The following is a 14,969-nucleotide window of genomic DNA, read 5'->3' as shown; positions in this document are numbered from 1 at the left end:
TTAGTTCGATCGCACAACAGGATGCATTCCATAAAGATGGAACTAGCATTAGTGAGTAAACATTGCGCGAAGGAGGTTGATGAAGTTAAGGACTTTGAGACAGAATATTTTAGATCACTGGCAAAACATACCAGTTTTATGATACAGACAGATCTCTTTTCCCTGCAACAACATTTGTATCTGCAGTGAATAAACATCATAGGCAGTGAGGTATGTAACATTACAGAATATAAATCTGAAAAATTAAACCTGTATACCACTTGAAGTTTACTGCGTCCCTACATGTGATGCCATGTAGTCAGGTAGATTGTTACTAATGGTTTGAAGGGTGTTACATTATAACTAGCATTTGGTAAAGATCAACATGTACAATATTTCAATGTACAGATGGAAAGTCAAACTGAGTGCTCAATTTCTATTCAAGCATATCATAAATAAACAGAAATTTATAGCTTAAATTACTTACATTTCCAGGTACAAATTTTTCATAATGCTTAATTATGCCATTAAATTTAGTAGCTGTAGCAGCCCAAACTGCTATTTAAAGATTTTAGTATTCCTACTCTGAAATTGTACATGTATATGTTATATAATACTTTTAAATCGTGTTTGAATAGAAGAACTTCAGTTACTGTAGTTTAATTGTATTCTTAACAGAATATCTGATAATATACTAACTTCTCATGCACTATTTGTCTTCATTTTAGGTCCTCAACTGATTCAGTACCTATATTGAAGGATGGTGCAGATAATGTGCAGATGCCAGGGAAAGAATTCCAACTGCAGGATCCTGATGTAAAGCCTCTGCAGTGTCCAATTTGTAGCAAGAAATATAAGAATGAAAACTTCTTTCAGCTGCACATACAAGTACACAACAACCTTGGGGGTCTTTCTTGCAAGATTTGTGGAAGAACATTTTCAAATCTGAACTTATTGAAAAAGCACATGGTTTCTCATGCCAGTGAGCGCCCATTTGAATGTGAAATTTGCCACAAAACTTACAAATGGAGATTTGAACTTAAAAACCACAAGGAACGTCATTCTTCAGACAAGAAGTATAAATGTGACATGTGTAACTTTACATCTTCACATAAGGATTCTTTTTCCTTACATAAGAAAAGACACATTCGAGACTACAGATTCACTTGTGAAATCTGTGGTAAGGGCTTCTACACCAATCCTGAGCTGCAAGGACACTATGCAGGTCACACAGGAGAAAAACATCAATGTGAGACCTGTGGAAAGGGTTTCTCTCAGAAGGGAAACTTACTTGTACATCTTCAGATCCATGATCCAAACAGGAAAATAGACAGGTATGCTTGCGATGTTTGTGCAAAGCCTTTTCAGTACATGGCCAGGCTTCGTGCTCACAGAAAGATCCATGAAGACAAGTCTAAATTCATTTGCAACTTTTGCGGAAAATGTGTGGGTAGTGCTGTAGCATTGAAGATCCATCTTCGCCGTCATACTGGGGAGAAACCATACATCTGTCAGGTGTGTGGAAAGGAGTTCAGTTGCCCAACATATCTGAAAGGACACATGAGATCGCACACTGGTGAGAAACCCCATACTTGTAAGGAATGTGGAAAGTCTTTCAGCCAACGCACACCTCTGGTGGTGCACATGAGATCTCACACAGGACAGAGACCATATGAATGTAACATGTGTGGCAAAGGATTCATCACCAAGGCCCTTCTTGCAGTACACATTAAGAATCACAACTAGCTCATCTTGACAGAAAGGTAACATTTCTGTGAAGAGTACAATCTTGTGGAATGTGACACTGTATGAAGTTTATCAGTAATTTTGAGAAATTTGCTGCTTCCATCTTCACAGTTGAAGAGTAAGTGAAGCAAGCTACCAGCAACACATAGATAGTTCTGCCCTCTCAGCTTGCTCAGCAGTAGGATCCACTGGTACACCAGACTATATGGTGTCATATTTTACAAGGTATTTCTGTTAATAGGCACCAATGTAAGAACCTCAGCGCCAACATAAATAGACTGATCTGTGTAGAGAGGCAGGTATGCATGTCAGAGAGACATGGGGTTCAAGTTTAGCAACCCACTGGCACTTCCTTTGTATGTATGTGTCGTGTAATGACAATAACACAAACATAAAAGGGGGACTGACATATTAAAGTGATTATGATATGCTCATTCCAAATCAAGTTTCAAGTATTTTTCATCTCAGTTGTGCTTACTGAAGTTTGAATCAGAATAGCAGTTTCTCTTTTTTCACTTCAGTGCTTGTTGCTTTGAGTTCTTATGATTCTTATCGACAATGATGTGAGAAAAGGTTTCAGTACGGAATAAAGTTCATTCTCATTTCAATAATGTTATTTCAAGTTTCATAATTATATGTACTTGTACATCTTTATACCTTGCATACAAGAAATAAAGAAATCAAGAAAACCTATGTATGTTACAACTTCGTGGCTGTCATTTTTGTGATCAGCATACCTGATCTAGCCAAATACAACTTATTTTGTGCTTGTTATGGAAATAATGTGTAAATTAATTATGCTTAGTAATTACTCTACAGATATGTACCCTTAAGGCAATTAAAGCATGTGCATTACTCCCATAGTGTACACTGTCAAACTCTTGTGGAATAAAATACTGTCACGTTTTTATGGAGTGGAAAATAGACAGGGTTTGGGTTGGTAATTGGATTTATTGAACTGCTGCAGATCATAACTACAAGTAACTATAGCCCTGTCACTAATTCACACTCTGCAGTTGACTACAGTATGTAATAAGTCTTCTCAGTCTACTGTGTCTTCACCAGTTGTCCGGTAAAAGCTTTCCTCACCATAGATCCCTCAACTTCTGTATTCACGACTTCATGCCCCTACTGGCTGCCACCTATGGCACTGCAGCTCCCGAACTGAACTAACTGGCCTTCTATTGCGAAACTCCCAGGCCGGCAACCATCTCACACCAAACTCCAACTCCCCTCACTGCCATCTTATGACTTTTCTTCTAATGGCAGCTGTCCCTCATTATATAGCCTCTGCAGGGACCACACAAGAAACGCCTCACCCAACAGTTATTCTGTTGTATGTGTGTCTGTTTCGGCCATTACCTAGCAGCAGCTGTTGTATGGCTGCTTATTTCATGGTCATTACCTAGCAGTGGGTCTACATGCCACATTTAGCCAAATTCACCTTATTTTTTACACGTTATGGAACCAATGTGGATATGAATTTACTGAGTAATTATTCTGCCCTTAAGGCAATTAAAGCATGTGTATTAGTTGCATGGTGTACACTGTTACACTCTAAGATTGTTTGAAATAAAATACCATATAACATGATGCTAGAAACATATGAGAGTTAGTGCCAGTTGTCACTGACAAATCTTTGCAAGAGTTCCCATAAGTAATGTAGATCACACTTTCTCGTAGTGATCATGGGGAAGTAATCTTTACTACTGTTAAGATGAACAGGAGACCGGAGGGCCTTTGACATTTTAAAACTGAGACCTTCTTGCTAAGAAACTGAACCATGAAGGAAACCTGTAGAAACGTGACTATGGGCTGGACAATCAAAGAGCTGGGATTTGAGTTCCAGTAGGGACAAAGAAAAGTTTCTCTTCTCCATAACATCCGGACCAGCCATGGTGCCCACCCAGTCTCATATGCGATGTGGACCAGGGGCTGTTCCCCTAGAGGTAAAGCAGGAGGAGTGTGAAGTTGACCTCTTACTACCGTCTAGGGTTGAGGTCAGGGATGGCAGAGCTGTACCTCCACTCACCCATATGTCTATATTGCATGGTTCCCCAGATATAACTTTACATTTTTTATGAGTCAGGACCCCATACTTGAAAGAAAAATTAAAAGCTTTGCTACTCATACAAGAAGAGGATAGTGTGCAGAGGATAGATTATGAGTTGCTGGAATGGTACAGATATACAGGAGGAGTGGAAGAGCACACATCAGCAGGATACTGCATACCAGCTGGAAGATGTGTAGGCAAAAACAAAAGGTTTGTTTAGTGGTGGCAAATGTTTCCCCCTTTTTAATTAAGCACTATGTCATGAAGACACAGAGGAGTGGAGGTGTAGCTCCATGCATTTTTAACTCTTGGTATTAGATTAAAGTGGGCGGTCACCTTCATAACACAGTGCTTTATCTAGAATGAAAGATCCATGTTACCCATTGGTTTGGATCCTGGATGGACCCTGAAGGCAGTATGGATGCTGTCAAGAAGAGCAACATCTATTTCCCTTGCTATGAATTAAACCCTTGTTCATAATGACATTGCTCTCCCAGGTCATTTACAAGATAGTTGAAAGAATTTTAAGGAAGGAGACTGGAATGAAGCATAGACACAGTAGTTCTATAAACCTCGTAAACACAGTGAGAAAGGGATGCGGAATTTCACAGTGAAGAACTTTAACCCTGTTGCTGCGATATTCAACTGAGCTCCAACAAGTATCCCTTACCACAGAACGTGATACTGGAATCTAGTCCAAATCAAGGGACAGTCATTCCCTTTTGCTGTGTCATTGGACTTCCTGCACTGGGCTATAAAAATGCATTTTTATTATGAGTTTCTTCATATTTTTGCCTAAAATTATATTGTTTTAAGAAAATGGTGATAAAATTATGTGTATTGAAAGGATTATTCAAGTCCCTTCTTCTTCTTTAAATTCGTAGAAATTTACCGTAGGGTTTATGTGTGTCTGTAATTCATTTTATAAACAAAAAATTTGGTTGAACTCACTTAAATTTAACATTGAATTCTGCACATGAAAAAAATAGTGAATTATTGCAATGCTTCTGTTATGAATTTAGCTGTAAATACTTGTACAAAGTTGCATGACTACCATCATAAACAAATTCTGATTACTTGCATAATACAAATCTTGTTACAGAGAACCAATAAAGTAAGAGTGATACTTCACTATAGCAATATTCTGAGATGTAGCAACAGACATACAGAATTAATGCTTTAAATTGTGGTTGTATTTTCATACAATATGAAAATTCAACACTTTAATACCAAAGTGCAATGTGGGATCAGTTCAGCCCAGTTCACTTCCTTACAATCTAGTTCCCTATGAATTATATTTATATTTTCCTCCAAACCCTTTGACTATCTTCATTGTAACCACATTTTCAATAGATTCTGCCATAAATATTCTATTTACATTTGTTACATACCTTGTCCAATCCATTGTACCATTCTCTATTTAATTACCACAATTTTTAACCTTTTCCCTGCATATGATTTGTTACCTCTTTCTTAAAAATGCAGTTTAAAAAATATGAAAGTGCAACAAAAAATCATGTTTGTAGTGCCATGAATGGATTCAAATGACTCCATGAAAGAAGAAGATTATTTCTTGAGGGGCATGGAAGCCAAATATGTGGTAGTGGATGCATGTTTGATTTCATTTGAACATCACCACAGTATGGTTAAGGATAAAACTGTCTCAGCCCTGTATACATACAAAGACTTCCTTTGCAAATCCCACCACATTGAAAACCGATTATATGATGTCTAGTCTTCACTTTGGAGAAAATTAACCAGCTGCTCTCTGAGAGTATCCTCTCAAAATCAGTTGATCCAGCTGCAAAAGAAAATAATGTCAAAATACCAGTCATTAGTCCATAAGAGATTAACAGCGGTAGGAGATCTATACAGATGTCATCCTACAAGCATCATGTTTTTGGACATTATCCATCATCTTGCCTATATTTAAAAACCATCCTGTTTATTTTTCAAAACTCAGCATTTTGGAGACTAGATTCTGTCTCCATCCTCAGGTAAAACCTACTCACTTGGGCCCAATAGATAGAGCTAGTCCCCGTCTCTGGACACCTGTGCCAGTTTCAAGAAGGGGTACATAAATCAAACACAACACAAACCATCTGCTAGAGCTAAGAAAATATTCAGTTTTTGAAACTCCACACATATGAGGCCTTGCACCATGGAAGTATCTCAATTGAAATCATCGCTGGAGAGAAGCAATACTTTCGGTACCAACACAAGGGACCCCCCCCCCTTCCAGTACAGCTACACTTGATGGCGTTGTAGTCTCTTGACTTCTGCTATGATGATGGGGGTCCAGATGGGAGAGATATCCGCTCTGGGTTAACTGATTGGATGGTCCAGCAGAGACATGAGGGCTGATTCCTTGAATTTCCTGTATAATGTGTTGGGCCAATCTGCAAGGCCTTTGCTTCATTCCAACATATTTCATAGCTCTCGCAGATGGTTTGTGTTTGATTTATGATTTTATTGGGCCCAACTGAGTAAGTTTTACCTGTGGATGGAGACAAATCCAGTCTCCAAAACGTTGTGTTTTGTAAAATAAACAGGATGGTTTTTAAATATAGAGAAGATGATCGATAATATCAAATAAATGATACTTGTAGCAATGTACCATCCTCACAAACTTTTAAGATGTTCCTCATTATGTAATAATCTCTTGTCATGTGTATGAATGACTGTAGATGGGGGTACTGTCCCATTCTTGTTTCCTGATTGTCATATGAGAATACTATATGTTCACTCCCAGCTCATCTAAGGTAACTGTTATAAAATTGTGCACAGTCTGGTTAAGGACACAACTTGTACCAACTCCCTTCAATTTATTCCAGATTTCTGTCTGGAACTTCTTGGGCTCCATAGTACACCAAAATGTAATTTGCAGTGAAGTAATTATACTTCCATGCCTCTGTCTCAATATATTATTGATCTAGTAAGATCTCCTACCAAAACAAATTTATATCTTTCTTCTAGGTCTACAGATCTGTGTGTTGGACAGTCTAACAGAAGGTCAACATTAATCAAAACCAAAATTAGGAGCAGTGATGCATACAGTGAGCAGAGAACATTTGTGTGTACAACATGCAGCACAGTATATGACACAAGAATGAAACTCATGCTTCACATGAAATCACACACATCATCTGGGCTGTTTAAGTGTATGTACTGTGAAAAAGCATTCCTGAAGCTGAACCTACTCTCAAAACACATGGTGTGTCACAACACAGCACGTCCTTTTCAGTGTGAGATATGTCACAAATCGTTCAAACGTAATTATGAACTGACAGGACACATGAAGGTCCACACTGGTGCAAGGAGCCATACATGTGACATATGTGGGTATTCAACCATACATAAATCAAATTTAGAAATACACAAGAAGCGACACATTGGTGACTTTAAATTTCGTTGTCACATATGTATGAAAGGCTTTTACAGTAAAACAGAGTTGCAAGGGCACTCAACAGTGCACACTGGACAGAAACACCCTTGTGAGTTCTGTGGAAAAGGGTTCTCTCTGAAACAGAACCTTAATGTTCACTTGCAGATACATGATCCTGACAGAAGCAACAAGCGTTTTCAGTGTGAAACTTGTGGGAAGAATTACCAACACAAGAACAAGCTCATATGCCACCTACGGTCACACACAGGTGAGGCCAGATATGTATGTGAGATATGTGGCAAGTCAGTGACAAGTGGTGTCTCTCTGAGGACACATCGCCGTCTCCATACAGGCGAGAAGCCTTTTGTGTGTGATACATGTGGAAAAGCATTCAACTCACCCAATTACTTGCGGATACATAAGCGTTCACATACAGGGGAGAAGCCCCATACTTGCAACCAGTGTGGAAAGGCATTCACACAGCGCTCCACCCTTGTTGTGCATGTGCGATACCACACTGGGCAGAGACCCTTCCAGTGTGAATTGTGCAGGAAGGGATTTGTAACAAGGACGCTGCTCACCACACACCAGAAAAGTCACAACTAGTGTTTCAATTCTGTGAACATAAATCATGCAAAACTTGAAGGGGAGGCATGAGCATAGATGTTCCTTAAAGAAGCTGAGCATGGAGATGAGATTTAGATTCATATGATTCAGAATATTGTCCAGTTGCATGTTTATATGGACACAGTAATGAACATATGAAACTGGGAGTGTCTTGTTTAGCTGAGGGATGAATGAGATTCTGATAGTTATGTTGGGAAAGAAACAAAGCAAAGAAGTTATAGCTGAGCAACATTTGCTTCTCAAAAGGGACTCTGCACCATGGCATAAGTTATTTTCTTTATTAAATGAAATGTATTACCTGCATGGCTTATTATTTAGTAGTTCCTGGATTAAATACAGTAGTGGGATATTGTGACTGAAAATTCACATTGTTTTGTTTCAGTCCCTCTAAGCTATGAAGACAGTACTACTTTAAATAGAGTTCTCTGTAATGTGGTTATGAAAAAATTAGATTTTTTTGTAGTGAGAGTTAAATTATCAGAAATGAAAGCTAATATGCAGGATGTCCCAGAATGTAAGATCTGTATGCTGAGAGGTCATTTTATTGGTCATGCTAATCAAAAATGTATATATGCACATGTGTCCTGTTCCAAACAGTTTCCAAGATAGTGCTATTTCACTGTACAGTAATTTGGATTTGGCGCCCAATATTGTTCTCCTCTCCCACATGTGAATCAGTGTGAAGCATCAGTTGGCTGTTGTGACAGTTGATAGTGACATTGTAAGAGTGTTGTGAAAAATGCTGCACATCTTCACAAATGCCAAATATGCTGATATGCTGTAAGCTCTCCTCACACGAGTTGCAAAGTGCATTGATATTAACGGCGAAATTTTCGAAAATATATTATACTAGGTCAACTGTACCAACTTTGACACTTGAAAAATAAATACTTGTGTTAGAAACAGTGCTTAATATCTCTTTGTTATCAACAATTTTGGAACTGTACAGTGAAATAGCTATATCTTGGAAACCATTCGGAATAAGATACATGTACATATACATATACTGTTTGCTTAGAATAACCGATACTGTGAACTCCCAGAATATTGACCTTTCTTCCTGGGACACTCTGTATATTTATGAAAAAAGTTGCATTATTTATTTACAGTTATTGAGTTTTTGTACATTACCCATCATCTTGTTTTTTATGTTTAAAACACAAAGTTCCGAAGATTGGATTCTGTCTCCATCTTCAGGCAAAAGCTTACTCAGTTGGGCCCAATCAGTGGAGCTAGTCCCTATCTCTGGACTGGTCCAGCAATAGGGACTAGGTCTATCAATTGGGCCAAACTGAGTAGGATGTTATCTGAAGACAGAGACAAAATTCAGTCACTAAAATATTGTGTTTTAGTGTAAAAAAAGCAGGATGCGCAATTTTGAAAAACGCAGTGATTGTGTTAATATGCCATTGTCACAGACTTTTAGATTTTTCATTTCTGTAGTTGATAAAATGAAACACCATGTTATTCATTTTGGTGGAGATGAATCATGAACCTCTAAAGTCAGCTGTTTATAGAATGATATTCTGTATCACAGAGGGGGATTTTATTATATATCCTTTGTGTCATTTATGAATGCTAGCACGTGCTTTGAGTTTAATGCTTCAGATACTTCTAGCTCTAAGTTGAAAATGTTTCAGTCTTATGCTGCCAGTAGTTTCTCATTAAAAATAAATAGTAAACCAAGAGAAATGTGGTACAGGGTTCACTGTTAGGGTTCCTTTCTGCTTCCTAAATGTTCTGCAATTGCAACAAAAGATGTTAATCATGATCAGTTACTATTTTTATGTGCACTGTTATAATAAAGTGACAAAATATATATAGACATCTGTGTGAAAAATGTGAAAGCTGTCTGATTAATATCCCTGGTGTCATTGCACTGTGAGATAACACAAATTTAGTTTGGAATACATTCCACTGTGTAACTCATGTTTGTTTTCAGTGCACATACACACAGTAAAAACATGTAGAAAGATTCTTCTCCTTCCATCTGCAAGGTCAGAGAGTAATTCATGTTAGCAAGAGCAAGTAGAGTGACTTGTTGTAAGAAAGGGGTCTAGAACAGTGCTTTTAAACCCCTAATGTGACAATAGCAACAAATGTAAATATGAGTGTAGAGCTAATTAAACTAATTAACTAACTAAATGAATGGAGAGCCCTTCTTGAGTAGCCAAAAGTTTTGAAGTTAATGCTGTTTTTAATTGATAGATACTTATAGTGAATTCAAGCAGAGTTTTTCTTATTTTGATAAATAATTCTGTCACCATGAAATGTAGAAATTTGCAAACCTGCACATATAACCCTAAGGGTTGCACAGCTGACTGAATATCACAGAGTGGTTGTGTCCACTCTGACTTCACATTCAGGAGATATGTTTCTATTACCTCTGGCTATCCTGGCTGAGGTTGTCATTGGTCTGTCCAGGCTATATCCAGGATAATACTGTAAGAAATGTTCCATATCAGGTTCCTTCCATATGCACAATTCTTGATCATATTAGTGCAGTAGACACAGAAATAGAGGCTATGCCCTTTTTAATTGAAGAAATGCTCAGTCATCTAAAATAAAAACTACCTGGAACATTATCAGCACTGAAACAGGTAGGACTAACAATCAAAATAAAGAATGTCTACCACAGACTTTTCAAAATAATAATAAAAAAATAAATACTGAAGAAGCAGCTCATAGTTTTAATGAATAGTTCACAACAATAACAGAAAATCTTAATATTAAGAAAACTAATATTTATACTGCAATATCATACTTGCATTCCCATTTCTCAAATGGTATTCCAGATATGAATCTTAATTTAGTTGCAGAAGAGGAAATAATTGGTATAATTAGCAAATTAAAATCAAAAAACTCTTCAGGGTATGATGTTGTAACAAATAAAATTTTAAAACTGTGCAGACAACAAATCAGTAAACCTCTAACTTATGTAATTAATAAGTCATTAACCATGGGTCTACATCCAGAAAGATTAAAATACGCAATTATTAAGCCAGTATACAAAAAAGGGGAAAAGGCTGTTATAAGTAACTACAGGCCAATATCTATAGTAACTGGGTATGCAAATGTTTCTGAAAGAGCAATTTTTAGAAGACTTAATGATCATATCATAAAACATTACTTTCAGAGCAGTATGGATTCCGAAAGGGATTATCAACCAAAGATGCAATGTTTAAATTAACCAATGTAATACTTACCCAGGGAAACCAGGTGGGACTGAAATTAAATGTGACACATCAGCTGTTGGTCTACGCCGATGATGTGAATCTACTGGGTGATAATGTAGATACCATAAAGAAAAACACACAAACTTTAATTGATGCAAGTAAAGAGATTGGTCTAGAAGTAAACACAGAGAAAACTAAGTATATGTTACTGTCTCATCACCAAAATGCAGGGCAAAATCATGACATAAAGATAGGAAACAGATGTTTTGAAAATGTGTCACTGTTCAGATATTTGGGAATAATGATAACAGATCAAAACCTGATTCAGGAGGAAATTAAGAGGCGATTGAACTCGGGGTAATGCTTGCTACCATTCAGTCCAGAACCTTTTGCTTCTCGTCTGCTGTCCAAAAACATAAAAATTAGAATATACAAAACTATAATTTTGCCTGTGGTTCTGTATGGGTGTGAAACTTGGTCTCTGACATTAAGGGAGGAACACAGACTGAAAGTGTTTGAGAACAGGGTGTTGAGGAGAATATTTGGACCAAAGAGAGATGAAGTGACATTATTTTGGAGAAAACTGCATAATGAGGAGTTTCATAACTTGTAGTCTTCTCCAAGTATAATTAGAATGATCAAGTCAAGGAGGATGAGGTGGGCAGGTCATATAGCACGAATGGGTGAGATGAGGAATGTGTATAGGATATTGGTGGGAAAGCCAGCAGGAAAGAGACCACAGGGAAGACCAAGGCGTAGGTGGGTGGACAATATTAGAATGGATCTTAGAGACATAGGATGGGATAGTATGGATTGGATGGATCTGGCTCAGGATAGGGACCAGTGGAGGGCTCTTGTGAACACGGTAATGAACCTTCAGGTTCCATAAAATGCTGGGAAATTCTTGAGTAGCTGCAGAATTGGCGGCTCCTCCAGAAGAGCTCAGCTCCATGAAGTAAGTGAGTAAGTAATTCTTACAGCCTGGAATGGAAAAGAGTATATAACTTGTATGTTTTGTGACATAGCCAAGGCCTTTGACTGTGTTAATCATGATCTTCTATTAATGAAACTGCAGTGCTATGGAGTGCAGGTGTATTATTGCAATGGTTTAAATATTACTTCCAATATAGGAGGCAAACAGTGGCATTAAATAATATAAATAACAAATATTTTTCTAACTGGGAAATTGTTGTATGTGGTGTGCCTCAGGGATCAGTGTTGGGACCCTTACTCTTTAATATATACATAAACGATTTCCCCTTTGAAATAACTAAATTTCTGAAGTTATTATGTTTGCAGATGACACAAGTATTCTTTGCACAGCTAAAGACTACTATAATTTAAAAACAAAATTGGATATTGTTTTCAATCATATGTTTTCGTGGTTTCAAAATAATCAATTAGTGTTAACTCTGGATAAAACAAAAATGATAAAATTCACCCCAACAGCAGCTACGAGCTATCCTCTATGTACATTCTTTTTTAACCCAAAGCTGAAAGAAGTAGAAACTATAAAATTTCTCGGTTTGCAGCTGGACAATCATCTGACTTGTAAGGGACATATCGATTTTTTGCTTCACAAGTTGAGCATAATTGGTTTTCTAATGCATAAATTATCCTATATATTAAATATAAATAGTCTTATAGCTGTATATTATGCATATTATCATTCATTGGTGAAATATGGAATAATATATTGGGGAAATACATCAGACAGTCATAAGATCTTTGTTATACAAAAGAAAATAATAATAATAATTATGGGAGTGGGCCCAACTCATACGTGTATAAATCTATGTAAAAAGCTTGGCATACTACCAATCCCATGTGTATATTTGCTCTCATTGATGGTATTGGTTGTTAATAATTTCATAAGTTTCAAACCAGTAACTCTGTCTATATCATTGGTACCAGAAGGAATGACCACCTTCAACACATTAATCGTCCTATCAGAGAGGGGTGTATTATTCAGGTGTCAAGCTATTTAATATTCTGCCATCAAATATCACAGTTTTAAAAAACGATAAAAATCAATTTAGGTTTGTTTTACAAAATTATTTGCAAAGTGACACATTTTACTCTATTGATGAATTTGCCATGCATGTAAATGGCTCAAAAGTTAATATTTAATAAATGGTCTGTGTGCATGAATTACACATTTTTGAGACTTGCTTGTTGTAAGTGTAGTAGAATGTATGATGTCTGTTTTTTGTTATGAACTTTAATATTTTATAATGTAACTGGATGATATGGCTTGCCAGCATGTGTGGAATGGCAAAGTTTGAATTTGATTGTGGTTTTTCCATGACCTATGTGTGTTGTCCTGACAACTTCAGCTATTCTGTCTCGGGCCCGATTTTATATTTTATCGGACCAAGGATGAATGATATTAGGGGTATCAATAATAAAACAGATGAATTAATATTAGCATTTACTTCTGAGCTACCGCATGTTATTTGTTTATCAGAGCATCATTTAAAAAAGTTTGAAATAAACAGTATTACTCTGAACCAATGTGTATTAGCTAGCAAATACTGCAGGAAAAATTTTAAGCAAGGAGGTGTATGTATCTTTGTCCGAATGAATATACAGTTTACACATATAAACAATATTGTTACATGTAAAGAGAAAGATCTAGAAATGTGTGGTGTTCAAGTGAATTTACTAAGTATGTACATAATATGTATTTATAGGGCCCCAACTGGTGATTTTAATTATTTCTTGGAAAATTTAAACAAATTCCTGAACAAATTATACAAGAACTCAAAAAATATAATATTATGTGGGGATGTGAATATAAATTACCTGGTGAATACTAATTACAAACAAGAACTGGATTCGTTACTAGCTTCATACGGACTATATAGTACAGTTATTTTTCCAACTAGGTTTTCCTCTAACTCATCTACAGCAATAGATAATATTTTTATTAACAAATATAAAAACAAAAGTTTCAATGTTCTTCCATGGAAAAATGGATTATCTGATCACGATGGGCAGATCATTATAATATACAATGTTACATATATAATGAAGCAAAATCAGAGGTATACCCGTAGGGTCATCAACGAATCCTCTCTATTAGACTTCCAAATTAATCTAAGCTATGAATTATGGGATGATATTTTTGTAGATAGTGATGTGGATACAATGTTTAATAACTTTTTAAATACTTACCTTAGGATTCTAAATTCATGTNTCATGGATTATTTATACACTTCATTTCCAAAACCATCTCAGAAATTGGTATTAAAAGCAACTAACAGCAATGAAATAGAAGAGTTAATAAGATCTATAGAACTTAAAGCAGCTTGTGGATATGATGGAATTACTACCAAATTAATAAAAGCAAGTGCACCATATATATCATCACCATTAACTTACATAATTAATAAGTCGTCTACAGGAATATTCCCTGCTCATTTAAAATATTCGAAAATAACACCTATACACAAAAAAGGGGATAAAACCGACATGTCTAATTATAGACCTATATCTTTACTCCCAATCTTTTCTAAAATTTTTGAAAAAGTTCTATATAAAAGAATGTTTTTACACTTAAATGCACATAACCTGCTAACGCAGGAACAATTCGGCTTTAGAAAAAACTCTTCAACTACATTAGCTACTTATAATCTAATGGAGAATATTTATAGGGATTTAAACAACAAATATATTGTGGGTGGAATTATTTGTGATCTGAGTAAGGCTTTTGACCAAGTAAATCATGATATATTGCTATAAAAAATGGAATTTTATGGAATTGAAGGAGCTAGTCAGAAACTTATGAAATCCTATTTCAGAGGAAGATACCAGAGAGTAATTTTGTATGAAAACGGGAGTAAATGTTGTTCTGAATGGAAAGAAATACAGTGCGAGTGCCTCAGGGCTCTGTATTAGGCCCAGTGCTCGTTTTACTATATGTAAATGATTTACCAAAAATTATATCTGACCTATCCAAACAAATATTATTTGCAGACGATACAAGTATCCTTATCTTTGA

The 14,969-nt window shown here is 36.3% G+C and overlaps 2 protein-coding genes across 3 annotated transcripts in view; both read left to right on the top strand.

Annotated features, from left to right (window-relative positions):
• Nucleotides 1–6: 6 nt before the first annotated feature.
• Nucleotides 7–14,969, top strand: part of LOC111872246 (zinc finger protein 239) — a 32,625-nt gene continuing 17,662 nt past the window's right edge. Inside the window, exons 1-2 of one of the 2 annotated variants that reach the window (XM_023865949.2) lie at nt 640–1,742; nt 6,755–6,877. In XM_023865949.2, the coding sequence (XP_023721717.1) occupies nt 760–1,725 (966 nt within the window). In that variant the 5' untranslated portion in view covers nt 640–759 and the 3' untranslated portion in view covers nt 1,726–1,742; nt 6,755–6,877. Of the gene's footprint in view, nt 1,743–6,754; nt 6,878–14,969 lie in introns of those variants that run through there. The other variant, XM_023865948.2, reaches the window with a different exon arrangement.
• Nucleotides 6,888–7,769, top strand: LOC111872238 (zinc finger protein 239). Its single transcript, XM_023865926.1, has one exon. It carries the CDS (start codon nt 6,888–6,890, stop codon nt 7,767–7,769), a length of 882 nt encoding a protein of 293 aa, XP_023721694.1.

Source organism: Cryptotermes secundus, unplaced genomic scaffold (assembly GCF_002891405.2).
Source record: "Cryptotermes secundus unplaced genomic scaffold, Csec_1.0 scaffold860, whole genome shotgun sequence".
Taxonomy (NCBI): domain Eukaryota; kingdom Metazoa; phylum Arthropoda; class Insecta; order Blattodea; family Kalotermitidae; genus Cryptotermes; species Cryptotermes secundus.
Note: the sequence above shows the minus strand (reverse complement) of the source record. Positions and strands in the feature narration are given on the sequence as shown.